The sequence below is a fragment of the Dama dama genome, chromosome 5 (genome assembly GCF_033118175.1).
Source record: "Dama dama isolate Ldn47 chromosome 5, ASM3311817v1, whole genome shotgun sequence".
Classification (NCBI taxonomy): Eukaryota; Metazoa; Chordata; class Mammalia; order Artiodactyla; family Cervidae; genus Dama; species Dama dama.
In genome coordinates this window covers 123,145,426-123,164,369 of record NC_083685.1, presented here as the reverse complement: position 1 = coordinate 123,164,369, position 18,944 = coordinate 123,145,426, and the positions used below count along the sequence as shown (strand labels likewise).

Here is an 18,944-nt window from a genome sequence, read left to right as displayed (position 1 = left end):
GCAACAAAGATTGAGGATCCTGTGTGTCACAGCTAAGACCCCACGCAGCCAAATAAATAGGATAATATTTTATTAAATAAATTAAAGATTTAGGAAGTTCTTCACTCAAAGGCATTTCCACTAAGCTTTGTGACTTCTTCGGCCCCTTCGTGACCAGTCTCCCACATCTGACAATTAGGCACGTCTGTTAGCACTCAGCCAGCCTTTCTCATCCGAACACAGAACCAGCAAATCACTTCCTGGTTTTTGGCTAAATTCTTCTGAGGATGATATACATAAATACCATTCTAGAAGCAAAAGACAAGTTACTTCATTATGTACAGTATCTGCCTCAGAGATTAGGACTTAATTCTCTCAGAATCCCTCTTGAGAAAGGCTGATGTAGCCTAATACTTCTTGAGAGTTTTATAGTTTAACATACGTTGTATTTTTAATTTTCAACAGGCTTTGCTTTTGCCATGAAACACCATGGCATTGTATGCCTCGATGCATCCTGAATTTATATTCCCTGAAGGACCCAGTGTTTGTTTTTTCTTTAATATGTTGACACCTGATTTGTTTAGACATCTTGTCCAACAGCTTCATCTCGTAGAAAATTATCAGGAGTCATGAAGGAAGAAAAGAAAAGGCTCCAAGAGACAAAACCATGATGTCAGCCTTTCGTTATAGGGGAACCTTTCCTTAGGTCAGTCCTGACCCTTTAGCATTTGTTAGACACACTTCTGACCAGTCTGCATGTCTGGTTCCAGGTAGTGGCCAGGTAGGGTGTGAGTGTCCTGGACAAGATGCAATGAAGTACCCAACGCCCTGGGCCTGGGTTCCAGGCCATGACTGGACTCCATTCAGAAAAGGGAGCCTTGGAGACTTCCCTGGTGGTCCAGTGGTTAAGACTTCACTTTCCAATGCAGAGGATGCACGTTTGATCCCTTGTGGGGGAGCTAAGATCCCACATGCCTCATGACCAACGTAAAACAGAAACAATATTTTAACAGATCCAATAAAGACTTTAAAAATGGTCCACATCAAAAAAAAGAAAAAGGAGCCTCATGGACTTTGGTGTAAGGCCCCGGGGCCATCAGTGCCAGGAAGGGACCGCTGACCTCAGGGGAGGACAGGGAGCAGCCAAGAAGCATGTGTGGTGTTCAGCACTCTTCCTGCCGAAGAGAGCAGCGCCCTCCTCCTGGGTGCACTGCAGGACGGCTGGACTCTGACCTGAGGCTGAGCTCATTCTCGACAGTACTGACGTTCTGCAATCCCTTATTCATAATTTTTATTGGCCCCCGTAATGTAAAAGACACCAAGAAAGTATTGAAGTATGTTTACATTTCATGTGTTCCATTTTAAAAACAGTGTATGGCGTTTTAACATTTTTTTCCAGAAAAATTGGTGAAATGATGTTTTATGCATCCTAAGGTTAAGCTTTAGAGCCTGTAAGGATTCAGCTAAGCATTTTATTCCTCTGATTTACAGATTAATGAGGCTTCTCTCGTAGTACAATCTCTACTTCTGTTTGGATCCTATCTCAATAAATCCTGTTGCCCCAAACGTCCCCCAAAAATCCATGCTGTAAGGAAAAAAATTTGCTATATTCAGCCAACTTTTGAAACAAAGGATCCAGCCTTCTGCATCATTGTGGGAAGACTCTCTGATGACCGTTCTCACCAGCTTTGTGGCCGGAGTCAGGGTGATGGAAGTGCCGCAGGCCTGGATTTGAGGCTCCCTGTGGACGGAGACCACACACAGCTCCTGGTTATAAGCTTATGAGCTGCGCTGTCTGGGGCTGCTGCTCAGCACTGTCCTGCCACACTGTCTGAACCATTCTGGACACCTGGCGTCTTTATAAGGAAAAAAAAAACCTTTCCCCTCCTCATTTCTTTTAGTTTGTATGAATCAAGCAGAAGAATTTTGATCTCTTCATTAACTGAAAAATAGTTTGCTGACAGACCTCACTACCAGCCCTAAACAGAGGTGCTGACTGAGTCACTTTTTAATGTCTGTACAGTGGAAAGGTTTTGGAGGACTTCCCTGGTGGTCCAGTGGATAAGAATCTGCCTGCCAATGCAGGGCACACGAGTTTGAGTCCCTGGTCTGAGAAGATCTCACATGCCTCAGGGCAGCTAAGCCCGTACGCCACAGTTGCTGAGCCCAAGCGCCTAGAACCCGTGCTCTGCAACAAGAGAAGCCCCCACAGTGCGAAGCCTGGGCACTGCAGCTAGAGAGAGCTCACACACAGCAATGAAGACGCAGCACAGCCAAAATAAATAAACACTTGAAAAAAAAGGTTTTAAAAAAAAATACATGTTCCTTTTTGAAAATGCCTCGCAATATGCTCAAACTGCATGGTCAGGGGACTGACGAATCTGGGCCATTTTTCCCTTAAACTAATGTACAGAAGTCAAACCCCTTGTTGGTGGCTGTCTTGCAGTCTGCTGATGGTTCTCTGCCATCCACAGGCATACCAACGTTTACAGATCCAGCAGCAGATGCTACAGGCCCAGCGGAACGTTTCCGGACCCATGAGACAACAGGAGCAGCAAGTAGGGGCCCCCGGACGGCAGAGCCGGGTCGCTGGCCGCCCCCTCCCCTGACCTTGTTACGCTGTCACTGATGATGGCTCTGACATGCAGCCTCCCCTTTGGAAAGCCCCCGGGGTCACCTGGGTCGGGGCGGAGGTGGGCCCAGGCACCCCCCAGCCCCCAGCCCCGCTGACCGCGTGTCATTCCCCGCCCCCGCCCTGCAGGTTGCGCGCACAATCACTAACCTGCAGCAGCAGATCCAGCAGCACCAGCGCCAGCTGGCCCAGGCCCTGCTCGTGAAGCCGCCACCCCCGCCACCCCTGTCTCTGCACCCCTCTGCAGGCAAATCGGCCCTGGACAGCTTCCCGCCCCACCCCCCGGCCCCCGGGCTCCCCGAGCTGCAGACCAAAGAGCAGCAGTCTTCACCCAGCACCTTCGCCCCCTACCCTCTCGGTGAGTCGGGGCCTGCGTGCACCCACCGCGCGCCGTTCTAGCAGAACCCGAGCGAGGCTGTCTCAGGGCTCCTTCCAAGGGAGGGGCTCGCTGTCCACACAGAGCATGGGTTCTGTTGGGCCCAGGGGTGTTTTCAGCATAAAATTTCTGAAGATATTTCCAGCGGGAGCCCCAGCCCAAGCTCACCCCCTCTGTGGTGGAATCTGCACTTTGTTAAATATTTGGCCATGAATTAAGACTTAGATTACGGAGAAGGCAATGGCAACCCACTCCAGTGCTCTTGCCTGGAAAATCCCATGGACGGAGGAGCCTGGTGGGCTGCAGTCCATGGGGTCGCACAGAGTCAGACACAACTGAAGTGACTTAGCAGCAGCAGGATTAGTGTTCTCATAGCCCCCCAACCCCGGGACTGGCGCCCTCCTCCCTCAACTAGCACCTTGGCCCACGCTGGTTAGCACCGTGGTGCTGTTTTATAGCGTGTCCCCCAGCCCTGGGGGCTGGGGCGAGAGCTTCATCATCCCTGCAGGTGGGGGCTGCCGTGTAAGTTATTTTTGTACATGTTCAGTGGGTTCTGTGGCCTCTCCCCTTACCCTCAGGTCCACCCTATGAATTGTACAGAACGTGGCTGTTGAATTCAGGATTGTCCTTGCCTTTATATAAACATATGTGAATCTTCAAAAAAAATAAAAGACTTAGATTGCTTCTCTAGGAGAGCTTTAGACAGTAATCATTTGAAGGAAGAGCAGACATATCCTAATAGTGCTTTTCTCTTTAGCCGGATTGAACCCAAACATGAATGTCAGCAGCATGGACATGCCTGGTGGTTTGTCAGTGAAGGACCCGTCTCAGTCCCAGTCACGCCTCCCTCAATGGACTCACCCCAACCCGATGGATAACTTACCCGGTGCTGCTGCTTCTCCGCTCGACCAGAACCCCAGCAAGCATGGTACGTCTGAGCTGAGGAACCCCGCGGTCTGGCCACGTCTGTTCTCCTTGCTCATCTTCCTCATTTCGTTACGTGTGTGTGTGTGTGGGTGCAGGTGCGGGTGCACATACACACGCACATGCTCAATCATGTCCACCTCTTTGCAACCCCATGGACTGTAGGCCACAAGGCTCCTCTGTCCGTGGAATTTCCCAGACAAGAGTACTCGAGTGGGTTGCCGCCTCCTCCTTCAGGGGGTCTTCCAGACCCAGGGATCGAACCCATGTCTCTCATGTCCCCTACATTGGCAGGTGGATTCCTAACCACTGTGCCACCTGGGAAGCCCTTTGTTCTTACACTGCATTTCTATTCTGAGAATTCAGTGCTGAAATCTGAACAGAAAATATTTCAAAAGGCCAAGCCAAACAAACATGGAGATACAGAGTATTGGTGACCAAAGGGGAAGGGGTGAGTGGTAAGGGGATGAACTGTGTGGCAGTGGGTGGAAACCAAGAGTTGGTGGTGAGCATCCTGTGATGTGGACAGAAGTTGAAATGCAGTGTCATGGTCGTGAAACTTAGATAATGTTAGAAACCAGTGTTACCTCAGTAAGGTAATAGAGAAAGAAGCCTGGCGGGCTACAGTCCATTGGTTCTGAAGAGTCGGACATGACTTAGCAACTAACCAACAACAATATATCTTTCATTCATTAGAGTATATGAGACCCTATCTAGTCAATGACCAAATCTCTTGAAGCCTCAACTTTCACGCCTTAGCTACTAACTGAGAAGTAATTAAAAGTGCCCCAGAGCAGCAAAGAATACAGGTCATGGCTGCACACTTGTAACGTATATCTGTATCTTCAACCAAAAATTTGTCTGAAGGATATTTTTTTCAATAAAATGATTAAATGCAATAGGAAAATCTAATGCTTAGAAAAGATAAAAAGCAAAAATGCTAATAACCATGGAATTCCCTGGAGGTCCAGTGGTTAGAACTGGACACTTTCACTGTCTGGGCCCAGGTTCAATCCTTGGTCCAGGAACTAAGATCCCACAAGCTGCTCAGCCAAAAAAAAAAAAAAAAGAAAACGCTAATAACCATAGGCGGTGATCTCACTGTTAAGCATTGAATTTAGCTCTTAATTTCCTGGTAGCATAAACAACAAAGGAAATTTGATAGGGAACATAATTCTCTCTTGATATAAAGCACTCTAAAAAGAAAAAAATTCTCCCTGATGATTAGTTCTACAGGAAAATTATCACATGCTATCCGGGTACTTTCCTTGGAGGAGAGCGCTCAGTTGCCCGGGGAGGTAGGGTTAGGCCTCCAAGGCTACACAGAGGCCAGCAGACGAGGGGAGGGATGCGGACAACAGCAAGGACAGCAGCTGACCACGGACGCTCACTGGTTGTCCCCAGAGAGCCCATGGTGTGGGTGTGCATTTATCGAGAATTCCCAATGACAAACTGAAGGAGTTCTTAAAGAGTGTGTCTTTCCAGGTCCAGTCTGGGCTGGCTGAAATAGTCACCTCCCCTGGAGAGTGCTGGCCGCAGGGAGGCTGGCGGGGTGGGGGCAAGGCCCAGCCCAGGGGCCGGGGTGCCCTGTTCACTCCGCTGTTTGTTTCCTGCCCTCCCTCCAGGTGCTATCCCTGGAGGTCTGAGCATCGGACCTCCAGCCAAGTCCTCCATCGACGACTCCTACGGCCGGTACGATTTAATCCAGAGCAGCGAGTCACCAGCCAGCCCTCCTGTAGCTGTTCCCCATAGCTGGTCACGTGCCAAATCCGACAGTGATAAAATCTCAAATGGCTCCAGCATCAGCTGGCCCCCAGGTAAGAGTGTGCAGCGGTTCCGTGCGGCAGCAGGGCTCGAGCCAAGCCTGAGAGAGTGATGAGGCCCAAGAGAAGCCAGGACCCAAGCTCAGGATCCTGGGAGCACAAACCCCGTGTCTCTGGCGTTTTCACTGGCAGTCCCTTCACAGATAAATCGCGGGTGTCGTTGGCATCACAGGCTCTTCTGTAACCCTCAGATCCGTGGAGGAGAGGTGGGGAGGGATTGCTGCGTTCCGTCCACTCAGAGTGTGTCCAGGCTTCATACTCCCGTGTGAGCACTCTTTTGGTTTAGTTCTGATACTTCGTTTGCTCCGAAGGGCTGATGCTTTACTGAAGGAAGTCTAAAGTGTGCCTCTGAATTAGCAGACTGTAAACATTTCCGTAAATTGTCATGAAGCAACACGAAGGTGCTCTAATACCCACATGTTTGGAATTTTTCAGAATTCCATCCTGGAGTTCCCTGGAAAGGACTTCAGAACATAGATCCGGAGAATGACCCCGACGTCACTCCTGGAAGTGTCCCCACCGGGCCCACCATCAACACCACCATACAGGATGTCAACCGCTACCTCCTCAAGAGTGGAGGTGAGGGGGTGCCCCGTCAGCATCTGTGTGATGGCCTCTGTGCAGGCATTCTGCTCCGGGGCAGCGGGCGGCTGTGGGAGGTGAGGCGGGGGCATGTCAGGCACGTCTGATGGGAACCCTCTCTCGCCATCAGATGCAGCGTAAGAAGTTGCCTAGTGCTTATGGGAAAATGGAGATAGCTTTGGGCTCCGTGTCCCTGCTGGATTTATTACTACACCGTGCTTATACACCCTGTGTTATAAAATAACAATGTTAGCCATCAAGCTTTTTAAGGAAAAGGTTTCCACTTGAAATCTCTTTGAACAGTGAATTGGCCATTTACTCATCCATCTCAGCCAATTTTTCCTTTCCTCAAAATGTCTGGTAAAAAGACTGAAGTCATGCCCCAGGACCTTTTTCCTGGCACAAACGCCTAATGCTATAACGCTTGGCACACCCTGTTTAGGCTTGAGGATCCAGTTGGCGGAAGTGATGAGCTGAGCCATGAGGTTACAGAACATAAATGCAGATTCAGTTGTAGAACTGAGGAGGGCGGTAGCTCGCCTTCCCTGGAGGCCTGCAGGTGAAGATGCTCTGTGAGTGCCCCTGCTGACAGACCTCTCTCCTCAGCGTTCTAGTAGCAGAAAGAATAGCCAGCTTACCCGAGATGCTCAGCACTAGCAAGGCCACTCGGGTATTTCCCAAAACGTTAGTTTAGGTTTCCGGCTAACATATGGCCTGTGGGGAGAGGCCTCCTTGTCAGTGGTTCTTTGAAGTGATAGGATTCCACGCATGCCTGTGGCTCAGGTTGGAGGGCAGCGTATACCTCCGCCTTCCCATCTAGTGCAGGGCATTCCTGTGGCGAGGCAGCAGTGTCTCAGCAGGGCAGTTGCAGGCCTCCCTGCGTCTGGGGACGGATGAGTGAGGCAGAGGGGCTCGAGGCTATGGGACCTGGAGCCTGTTTGAGGTGGTGGGGGTCAGCGCCCCTCAGGAAGCTGCGTGTGGCTGCAGGGCTGTGCCGAGCGAAGGGGTGACTCGGTGTGTTTGGGCTTGTGGAAGGTGGGTGAACATGCCCACCCGGGCAGAAGACCTTAGAAAGAGTCAAGGCTGCTCGGCGCAGAGTGGAGCTTCCTGGCCGGTGTCCAGTGCCAGCCCAAGGTCCCCGGCACCTGGGGCATGCAGGCCACCTCCGCCTTTGCACGCATGTGCCATGATGCAACACAGACGTCCTGGAGGGCAGGGGAGTCCTGAGGGCAGAGGGAAGCTACGCCTCCAGGGCCCTGGCAGAAATGGGACATCAGCGGGACAGAGCCTCTAGTGGCCCTGTGTGACCCAAGGGCGAGTCCCAGGCAGCTCTACCGCAAGACCAGGCCTCGCCCGGGAAAGGGCCCCCACCTCCTGGTGTTATCTGAGAAGAGGGAGAAAAGGAGCGCATCTCTATGTAGAACCTGTTACAGAAAGCCCCACGGCCACAGGGCTAGGAGTAAACGGCCACGGCCAGACCCTGCTGACCACCTCTCTCTGGGACCCACTTGTGCTCCCCGCACGCGAGGGGCTTCAAGCACCCCAGGGACTGAGCTCGCTCAGGGCCCAGCCACAAAGGGCTGCCGTATTGAGTGATTAGCTTAATCTAAAATACAGAGGGAAAAAAATTGAGAAAATATGCCCTGGAAGGAAAAAGAGTAAGAAATGCCACTAACCTCTTTGATGTTGGCTTATTTATTTTACATAGTTCTTAATGGAATTTTCTGTTTTCTTTTATTGAGTACCTAAGATGTTGGAGTTTTATTTACATTTTTGGTTTTTATTTTCATTGGTGTTAAGCTCTGATTTGGTATTAAAAATTCAGGTTAGCTCCGTATTTGTTTGGATGTTATTTCTAGTGCTAACCATTATGAGGTGAATATTAGCCAGATGGTAAAATGCAGTTGTGCCATTGCCTGACAAATTGATACTAAAAAGGAAAATTAGCCATCATTTTATGGGATAGACTCCACTATTGCACTAAAAATGTCAAAACTAGAACACTATTAAAACCCAGGTGCTCTACCATTAACTATAAAAGAAGTACCACATTGGGTTAAATAGTCTATAATTTGGAATCTCGAGTTGATTGCATTTTGTTGGTAAAGAGAAGCAGAGGGTTTAGGAACTAAGGTTAGGTTGTCAGCAGAGCTGACGTCTTTTAAAATCGAAGACCTGCAGATACATTCTCACGATCATCAGTTCTGGTGCCCTCTTCTGAGGAGGTCAGTTACAGCAGGGCCGCCGTGAACAGCCATGCAAGTTGTAGACTGCACAAGCCTGGGTGGTGCCACACACCTGACAGTCCCTGTGAAAGATACTCCTGAGGTTGTTACGTGCACCGTCCCAGCTGGGGCCCTGCATCAGGGGCCCCGTGTCTTTTGAGATTCTGTTCATGGTGGTAAACTTGACTACCAGACTGCTCCATGCCCCTGTCCCCTCCCCCAGCCAGCTTGCACACACCAGCCAAGTCACTTCCCAAGTCAGAAGAGCTCTGGTCCAGCCTGCTTTTAACACACTGGCACCCCTGCTTCATCCTTCTCCTTCCTCTGCTTCCTTCTTTCCCCAGAGAACAGACCTGGTGACCTGGAAACAGCACCAGTGGGGGTGCTTGGGGGGGGGAGGCCCACCCCATCAGCCTCCCTCTCAGGATAGGAACAGGGTCCTCAACAGCAGGAGGTGCGAGTCTGGAGACCCACTGGCTCACGATGACACAGTTGCGAGGACATGTTTCTCCTGGGTCTTCCTGTATTCAAGAGAGAAATACGAATCTGGGCAAGGAGTCAGGGAAAGTACTGATCTCTTTCGAGCAAAATCTGTAACAAAAAGCTTGGAGTTTTGTTTCATTTTATTCAGTTTTGTAGGTATTGTTGGAGGTATGAAAAGATGGAGGTGGGCCCTGAGTTTTATTTTTATCTTACCGGGAAGAAGAAATCCATGGGATCCTTCCAAACCCTGACGTGTTGTTGAAAACACTCTGTGGTCATTCTCTTCCCTCCAGCTTCCTGGCCTCCAGCACCCCGCACCCCAGCCCTTTCCCCAGGGCCTTTCACAAGGCCCAGGCACCCCAAGGTGCAGTGCGCCTGTGTCTTCCCATCCTCACTGTGGTCGTGGCCCCATCACGCGCTCATTTCCCACCATTTCCGTAAATACAGCCTCGGAGATTGCTTCTCGGGCGCTAGGACTCTCCTCCCCCCCTCCCCCCCCCCCCACCGGGGCTGAGTGGCTCGCCCCACAGGCCCGTGCTCGCCTTTCTTAGAGTGCCACCTTTGGTTCTGCAGGGTCCTCCCCACCATCATCTCAGAATGCCACGCTGCCTTCCTCGAGTGCCTGGCCGCTTGCTGCCTCCGGCTACAGTCGCTCTTTCAGCAGCCTTGCGCCCGCTCCTAGTGTTGCAGGTACGCACCTGGCCTCTCGACGTGCAGGTAGCCTTTTCTTTCTTTCCCCAAACAAAACTAATGGCCTGGCTTTTCCTGGTGGTCTGTCTGCGCCCCTCCAAGCTGGGAGGCCGCATGGAGCGATGGAGAGTGAGCCCGAACTTTGCCGAGCAGCCGTGGGGCCTCGGGCACCACTCACCCCGTCTCCGGGAAGTGGGAATGGTGACACCTCCTATCACAAAGATCCTGGGGTTATAGAAGCTCCCCAGAGCAAGACACACCATAGCTACTGCCTAAACGTATCTGCTTCCTCCCACACCTCCCACTTCCCCGCAACCACCCTCTTATGACCACAAAACCAGGGGTGTATAAAACTCACAGACTTGAAGGCAGCAGCTGCTGGGAACTGCTGTTATCTGCATTGGCCACCAGGGACCAGGAGGCCCCAGAAGCCCCAAGCTTAACTCCCATCGCTCAGATCCATGCGGTGCCTGAGTTATTCCTCTCTCACTGTAGGCTTTACAAGTCTTTCCAGTAAGACATTTCTTTTAGGCTTAAAGGAGAATTGAGAATTAATTTGTCATAACACCTCTGAAGGAATTTTTACCTGGAAATGTCAAGACAAGGATATAAAGAGATGTGGATACACATACAATGTGGACAGGTTTGCAGAAAGATGTGGAATTTAAGTAAAGAGAGTTTGTTTATAAATTTCTTCAACTGCGTTTCTGCATTCCACCAACCTTCTTGTCCAGCTATTGTTTAAACCAGCGTCAAAATGCTATAGGAATTCTCTTTATACCAGTGCCTCGGGGAGAAAGTAGTTCCGCTGAAATTTAGCATCTTATTTAAAAAAGAGAGCAAGAGCTTCTGGATTATTTCTAGTCCTTCTAATGTTTATCCTTTCTCATATTTACAAAGGGGATGTATTAGGCCGTTAATACTTCCCAGTCATTTGGCCAAAGAGATGAGCAAACAAAACCGTCTTCCATTATCTTGGGCCATTTTTTTCTGGCGCTTCAGTTTTTCTGATCAGGGACTCCTGTGCTCAGATGAGCCTTTGTTGTCGTGAAGCTGCAGTTGGCCCCCGGCGGCCAGGGTGGAAGGGGCGCGCCCCACGGAGCTGGTGCCCACCTGGTGCTGCAGCACGGGCCCAGGAGCAGGGCGACGGCAACCACCCTGCCTGCTGCCCTAGGCACGCTGGGCTCCCGAGGCGTCTGTGTGGCAGGTCCCCGGGCACAGGAGGGACCAGGGCTGGCAGTCATCGCGGGCTTTGTTTGTTTTTTTTTCCGCAAAGAGCCTTAAAGCAGGCTTTCCCCAGCCAAGGTGCCCAGATGCCAATCCTTGGGACACCTGGCCCACACCCACTTCTGCAGGCACAGAGAGCGAGTCTCGAAGCTGTGAAGATAGTGCTAGGAGATGCAAGTTCAGGCGGGTTACGTCAAAGGGCGTGTTGCTCTGATAGGAGACTGACACCTAAAGAAATAGCACAAAGGATACACACACACACGTGTATATATGTGAGGGCCTCGATCTTGATTAATTTGATACGTGATAAGACGTGTCCCAGCAGAATTTGTGAAATTAGCTTTAGCACTGAACCACAAAAAAGTGCTATTTTTCTGGCGAGCTCATGTCTGACGCATGTAGCAAACTGAGTATCAGCAATCCTGGCAGGATCTATACAGCCACCGGCAGACTGTGTCTCTGGGCAAAAATTCAGAGGAGTGCCTGCTGTCCTCACGTTGGGGGGCTTGACTGGGTGCCTCCCTCGGGCCCCACAGTCTGCTGCAGCCAGAGCTCTCCTGGCATGAGTCCCCATGAGACTTCTCGGTCTCAAGAATACCCGTGCTCCGTTTCTCCGCCTTTCTAGGTAAGCTGTCAGACATCAAATCGACGTGGTCCTCTGGCTCTGCCTCCCACACGCAAGCCTCCCTGTCTCACGAACTGTGGAAGGTGCCCAGAAACACTACTGCACCCACAAGGCCCCCGCCAGGGCTAACCAACCCCAAGCCTTCCTCCGCCTGGGGAGCCAGTCCCCTCGGCTGGACCAGCTCTTACTCCTCGGGTACGCGTCCATTCTCGCATCCAGAAGGGCGAGGGGTGGGAGTGTCCGTGCCTAACCCACTTTCCCCTTAGGGAAGGTAGGTGCCTACCGTATTGTCCTGCAGCTTCTTCAGAAGGACCCTCAGAGGGCTTAGGGGGGCTGGTGTACCGAGACTCTCGGGGATTGTCCAGCCCCAGGCTCTGCTGCCCGTGTTTCAGCACCAGCCCTGGGTGTTAGCATACACAGCTTTGCTCTGAGCCCAGGAGGTCCCAGGGGTCTCGGCACCCACTGAGGGGCCGCACTGGGCCCTCGGAGAGGCCCGTTCACCCAGCATGAGGGACTCCATGTGCAGTGTGAGCACACTGCCCTGTCCCAGGGGGCTTCCTCGGGCCCCCTCTGAACTGCGAGGATGAGGGGGTGCACAGGGCATTTACGACCCTGAGAGTGAAGCCAGCCTGCGAGTCTGCATTGTTTTGCCAGCAAGTGGGGTTTGAGAGCATTGATTCTAAAGTTGAGGGGGGCAGGGGACAGAGGAGGAGACCAAGACTTCCGGGCAATTCTCGAGTCCCTGCCGCCACACCCGCCCCTGAGGGTCTGCAGGGACCCCGAGTCTGGGTTGGTTTCCAGGGGTGAGAAGGCTGGGAGCGCAGGCTTTTTGCGAGCCGCGTGTGGGGGCCGGGGGCGCTGGGGAGAGCGGTCTGACTCGGCGCAGCCCTGGTGACCGGCTTCCCCCCTGGGCGCAGGTTCCGCCTGGAGTACCGACGCCTCAGGAAGGACAAGCAGCTGGCTCGTTCTCCGCAACCTCACACCCCAGGTACAGGCCGCTGGTGGGGGTATGCAGGCCCGAGGGCCTCGTCCATAACCCGAGGCCGCGCTGGGTCCGCAGGCAGTGCGGGCAGCGGTGGTCATTTAACCGTGTTCTGGTGAACTGTTTACTTTTCACCTCTCTGAGGCTTGAAGAGTGCACCCTGATAACCAGAGCGGCTCGCCCTCACCTGCACCGGCTCCAGGACGATGTGGCCTGAGCCCGAGTGCCCAGGCTCCGGGACCGCAAGGCTCGGGGTGAAGCGCTCTGGTGCGGGGGTGGTCAGAGCTGTAGCAGGTTTTTCTCCTCCTCTTGGCAGCCCAGCTCATGAGCTAGAGGGAAATGCCCAAGACTGTAAATTACATAGTAAATGACAAGGTGCACTAGGTTAATATCACAGTCAGTATATGAAGCCCTCTTAAGACAGGCATCGTCCCGGGGTACTGTGGACCCAGGTTTCATAAAGCTCGTCTTTGAAGTGCGGCGTGACGACCTCCCAGGACTAGCATGACCGCCCTTCCTCTTCCTCACTCAGATCGACGGCTCCACCCTGCGGACGCTGTGCCTGCAGCACGGGCCCCTCATCACATTCCACCTGAACCTGACGCAGGGCAACGCCGTGGTCCGCTACAGCTCCAAGGAGGAAGCTGCCAAGGCCCAGAAGTCCCTGCACATGTATGTCCCTCCCCTGCCCCGCACCGCCCTGGCCGCGGCCCGCGGTGCTCAGCCTGGGTCTTGGGAGGGTCCTGGGGCCTCCGAGGCACAGCAAGCTCCAGTCCAGCGGAGTGTGGGCAGGGTCACCTCCCCCCAGGACTCTTCTCGGCTTGCACACAGTTGCCTTTTGCTGTGTCCTCACATTGCCCCGTCTGAGTGTGTCCCGACTTCCTCTCCTTCTAGGGACAGTGGTCCAAGTGAATTAGGGCCACCCTCATGACCTCGAGCATGTGTGCTCTCAGTCACTCCCAACTCTTAGCATCCCCATGGACGATAGCCTTCTAGGCTCCTCTGTCCATGGATTCTCCAGGCAAGGATACTGGAGTGGGTTGCCACTTCTTACTCCAGGGCTCTTCCCGACCCAGAGATCGAACCCACATCTCTTGAGTCTCCTGCATTGACAGGTGGATTCTTGATCAAAAGCACATCTTACCTCAGTTCACTCTTTAAAGACTCTCTCCAAACAGGCACAGTGAGATCTCGGGGCTTAGGATTTCAGCATATGAATTTGAAGGGACACAATTCACCCCTTGAGAGGTATCTTGTGACATGTCAGTTTCTTCTGCTGCCAAAGTGCCAAGGCTCTGCCCCTTCCCCCCCAACCCCCAGCCCCAGAGGGAGAGGGTCCCCAGGAGAGCACGTGTAGACCCAAGGATGAAAGAAGCTTCTCTTCACGGATGTCCCCAGGCATGTGACATGGTGGTACCCGCTCCAGGGCCTAGTAGTGTTCCCCGCAGCCGACTCCTCTCCCTTGATTAAAGGACTTCCGATAAGGTGTTGTGAGTAGGCCTTCTCAGCAGTGTCACTTGAGGTGTGGGCCCCAGAAATCAGTCATTCCTGTTTTTAGCCCAGGGAGAACCGCACTGGTCCTAAATGCTGCCCACCTTCTGTGGTCCACTCACTCACGTCCTTAAGAATGTGCTCTCGATACCACCACCACACAGCTGCTAGAAATATAAAACAAGGGGGAAAAGCTCGTGCTCTGGCCTTGGAAACAGCAGCAGTAAAGCGTGAGCTGCGGGACTTTTCCTGGGTGGCCTGTGACATGAAGCCTCCAGCTGTCCTCCCGTTTTAGAGAAGCAGCAGCACGGGAAGGCCAATGAGGGGGACACGGGAAGACGCGCGGCTGCTCTGCTGGCGTGGCCCCCCGGCCTGCTTTCTGTGTCCGTTGTGTGTTTGAGTTTTTGTTGTGTTTTGAGAGAGAACTGGTGCTCAACTGCAGTGTCAGTTCAGAGCTGTAGCGCCTGTTGTCCTGACACATTTCTATAACTGCCACATGCTCACCACCATGTGAGCTAACAGGACATCAGGGCACGTGATGATTACTTCCCATTTGTAGTGAAAACATTTAAGATCTGCTCTGTCAGCGACTTTGACCTAAACAATACAGAACGGTTAACCGTGGTCACCAGGCTGTACCTTACCTCCCCAGAACTTCGTCATCGTCTCACCAGACGTCTGTACCCTTTGACCAGCTTCTCCCGTTTCCCCACCCACAGCTCCTCGAAGCTACCGTTCTACTCCCAAACGTTTCTACAAGTTGGGCTTTTTTGGGGTTCCAAATAAAATACATCGTGCAGTATTTATCTGATCTTTGACTTATCTCACTTAGCATAAGGTCCTCAAGATTGATTAATTAATCTCACCTTTTCTTTGTTGACTATTAGGCTGTTTGCATATCGTGACTATCTATAAATAATGCTGTAGTTACACATGGGAGTTCAGGTATCTATTTGTATCTCTGTGCTGTCAGTTATAATGTCTCCCTCTCATTTCTGATTTTGTGTCCTCTTTTTTTTCTTAGTTAGTCTAGGTAAAGATTTGTCAAGTTTGTGTTATCTTTTCAAAAACACCCACTCTTACTTCCATTGCCTTCCTGCCTTTTCAGGTGTGTCCTGGGAAACACTACCATCTTGGCCGAGTTCGCCGGCGAAGAAGAAGTGAACCGTTTCTTAGCCCAAGGGCAAGCACTGCCACCCACCTCCAGCTGGCAGCCCAGCCCGGGGACCAGCCAGACACGGCTGGGCGCCTCGGGCAGCGCCCACGGCCTGGTGCGGAGCGACGCCGGCCACTGGAACGCCCCGGGCCTGGCCGGCAAAGGGGGCAGCGACCTGCTGTGGGGCGGGGTCCCCCAGTACTCGAGCAGCCTGTGGGGCCCCCCCAGCAGCGACGACGGCAGGGTCATCGGAAGCCCCACCCCGCTGAACACGCTGCTCCCTGGCGACCTTCTCAGTGGGGAGTCCATCTAGCCCCCGGGGCTCCAGGAGGACGCGCTGACCCTCCCCAGCCCGGGCGTTGCTGAGGACCCCGCCCGACCGGAGCCGCCGGCAGCCCTTTCGAGTACCTCTGTCCAGTACTGAAGACGAACCTTGGCCTCACGCAGGCCTTGCGAACTGTCCCCGAGACAGTGCGGCCGCGCCGGGTCAGCGTCACGTATCATGACAGGATGCTTCTCACAGCTTTTTATTTGGTGTCGTCTTACGTTGTACGGTGTGTTGTCATTTTGATTTTTTTTTTTTTTAAGTATAAAAGCTGCTTAGAATAGTTCTATCATGAAGGGCACTTTTCAGATTGTGGGCTGGAAAGGGTTATTTTATCAAGGGAGGGAGGGGTGGGGAGGGAGGGAGGGAGACGAGAAAGCCTATTTAAAACGAGCCTGTGACGATTATGCACATTACCAGAGGCGGGCCCCGTAATCAGGGGGAGCTGGCGTCCACCACTCGGATGCGGTCCCGGCGGCCCCGACCGGGAGCCGAGCGGAAGGAGCGGTCTGTGATCTGTTCTCTGTTCCCACGGATCCGCCTATGCACATTACCCTTGTTTCATTACTTTTTCATGTCATTTTTTTTAATCCCAAAAAAAAAAATATTTTTTAAAAGTTTAAAAAAAAAAAAGACATATCAAACATGCAAATACTTGAATCCAGCAGGCCAATAATGAAATGTGAACACTTTCTAATTCTACACTTCCAGGTTGAGATCAGTACGCAGAAACAGGCTCTAGGAAACATTTCTAAGTTCACAGCCTATATGTGTGTGTGTGTGTGTGTTGAAACAAGCGTGTGTGTGTGCATGTGCGTGCGTGCCTGCGCACTTTCTGTGTTCGTGTGTTAAGTGTGTGAGGGGTGTAACTGTGGGTTTTCCCTTTTATTCAGTATGTGCTTTTTTTTTTTTTTTTTTTTTTTTTTTTTTGGCGCATTGGTCAAATGTTTATTGTTTATTATTAGCTTCTAACTTTGCACTGAGTGTCCCTGCCCTTCCTCTAACTAATCCTATAGGTTCAAGAAAATTCAGAGGACAGGGCAGGTGACAATTCATGTGTAAATGTTTACTCAAGGACTCTGTTAATTGCGTTTAAAAAAATTACAGTGTATATCTCTGGAGAAATAATATGTATACCTACCTTTAGCAGCTTTTTATCGTGGACTAATGCAAGAAAATTATTACCAGAGTATTGCACCATTTTTCCATTTGGGATATAAAGTTAAAGAGAAAAAAGAAAAAAAAAAAAAAAAAAAACTCGCTGAACTGTGGCCATAGATACTTGTAGAGGATGGATGGTTCCTCGAGAGGAACGGAGACAAGCACTTGGGCGTGGGTTGTGACTGCTTTCGTCGGAGCCAGTGGTGAGGGCTCCCACCTGTTTACAGACCTTTTTTTTTTTTTTTTTTCTCCTTCAGACTTTAAAATAAAAATAAAAAATTTTAAAAAGGAATTTAAAGAAAAAAAGAAAAAAAAAAAAGACTTCTGTCGTAAAGAAACCTATTTTCAGAACGCAGATCCGCTACTTCAGAGCTCTGGGATTGAACAGTGTTGTTTTCCCCTCCGGCCATCGTCGTGGACTCCTGTCGACTGTCCCTTTTGTCGAGGTGACAAGTTGTGGTCACTGTCTTGCACACGCGGACGCGCTCTCAGGAAAACCAGGGTTCCCGAGGGACAGCTCCACACCATTTCATGTATTTTGTCACCCAACTCCTAGCACTGAAGATGTTATTAAAAAAATAATAAAAAATAAAGGAAAAAAATAAGAAAAAAGAGGAAAAAAAAAACACAAAGAAGAAAGATACCTAATCTCTAACGTGTAGCAGTTACGTATGTACCAAATAATGGACTCAAAGGAAATAGATGTTCGAAGAGTGCTTTATATATTAAAAATTGCTTTATGTTTTAAAAAGATGATCAAGGTTTTGATTGTTTTGCAAGAAAGAAAGACAATGGTGTAACATACCCTCAAGTATGTTTAAAAAAAAAAAATATATGAACATGTGCTCCCTGCCTGCTTGATCAGGAAACTTGTGCATTACATTTTTTTTAATTAGCTTTTTAATGGTTTTATCAAAACAAAACAAAAAAGCAAAAAACAGTTTAAAAAAAAGACAAAAAAGGAAAAGAAAAAAAAAAGTTCCTGCAAAATTGCAGATCAACAAAAGCTGGTTTTATAGAGGATCATGAACTATGCACAAACTGGTTCAAGACTTTTTTCTCAAGTTCAGTAGTGTATTTAGCTAAACAGACCTTCCTCAGAGTAAGCGCATCTCATTTGCCATTACATGCGCTCTGTATATTTGATGTACACATACCCACATATGTACACCAAATATACGTGCGTGCGTGCGTGCCCGTGTGCACCCAGACATACAGCTTCCCATGCTGCATTTAGTATTGAGTTGTAGAAAACTGATATTTTTTAATTGGGGATGGAAGTAAAGAATCTCTCCGTTTTTGTTGTTTTTTTTTTTTGTTAGGGTGGGATTTGTTGGGGTTTTTTTTTTTTTTTTTTTGACCTTTTATTTTGAATTAAAGACATCTGTTAACTCTGAGATTAAAAGACAAGTTTGTGGCTTTTAATGTTTTTCCTCATAGAATGTGATTGTTGAAGAAAATGCACCGAAAGTTGCTTTCAAAAGTACAATGCTTTGTTGAATCTTAATAAATGGCAATTCTTTTTTTCTTGGCTGTTCGAATAAATGTGTTTTTTATTTTTATTTTTCAAAGAGGGATGTCATCTATATTCACTTTGTATGTTTTGGGAGAGAGAGCTGTCCTACTGTGTGTAAGAAATGCCCTATGTCTTTTTATGCTATCCTCGAAAGTTTACATATGTAAGTAGGTACACTCCACATTTCAGTCGCCTGACCTGGGATTTTACCATTTGTTTTGGGATGTTGCAGTCAACACCGAAATCGTATTACAAGTCGTTGAGGTGCAGTAGAGCCTAGGGTCTCCCCGCCAGCTGCCAGCCTGGACACACCCGCTCCATCCAGGAACCAGTACCGTCGGGGGCAACCGTGGCACATGGCTGCAGCTCAGGACTGCTGCTTGCTCTCACCTGTGACCCAGTTTGGGCATCAAAATATCCAAAGAGGGCTTCCCTGGTGGCTCAGTGGTTAAGAATCCAGTTGCCAACGCAGGAGACATGGCTTCAATCCCTGATCCAGGAAGATCCACATGCCAAGGAGCGGCTACGCCCGTGAGCTACAGCTACTGAGCCTGTGCTCTAGGGCCCAGGGACCACAGCTATTGAGCCAGGCGCCGCAACTGTTGAAGCCCACGGGCCATGAGCACGTTCTCCACAACGAGAGAAGACACAACGATGAGAAATCCGAGCACTGCAACTAGAGAGCAGCCCCTGCTCGCCACAGCTAGAGAAAAGCCCGAGCAGCAATGAAAATTCGGCACAGCTAAA

At 50.5% G+C, this 18,944-nt stretch overlaps 1 protein-coding gene across 4 annotated transcripts in view; it reads left to right on the top strand.

Annotated features, from left to right (window-relative positions):
• Positions 1-18,208, top strand: part of TNRC6C (trinucleotide repeat containing adaptor 6C) — a 114,410-nt gene extending 96,202 nt beyond the window's left edge. For 2 of the 4 annotated variants that reach the window (XM_061144706.1, XM_061144704.1), the window contains 10 exons: positions 2,454-2,537; positions 2,741-2,969; positions 3,745-3,915; positions 5,537-5,728; positions 6,170-6,313; positions 9,598-9,714; positions 11,567-11,761; positions 12,484-12,554; positions 13,081-13,220; positions 15,148-18,208. In XM_061144706.1, the coding sequence (XP_061000689.1) occupies positions 2,454-2,537; positions 2,741-2,969; positions 3,745-3,915; positions 5,537-5,728; positions 6,170-6,313; positions 9,598-9,714; positions 11,567-11,761; positions 12,484-12,554; positions 13,081-13,220; positions 15,148-15,508 (1,704 nt within the window). In that variant the 3' untranslated portion in view covers positions 15,509-18,208. The remainder of the gene's footprint in view (positions 1-2,453; positions 2,538-2,740; positions 2,970-3,744; positions 3,916-5,536; positions 5,729-6,169; positions 6,314-9,597; positions 9,715-11,566; positions 11,762-12,483; positions 12,555-13,080; positions 13,221-15,147) is intronic. The other 2 variants (XR_009693085.1, XM_061144705.1) reach the window with 2 other exon arrangements.
• The last annotated feature ends 736 nt before the right edge of the window (positions 18,209-18,944 follow it).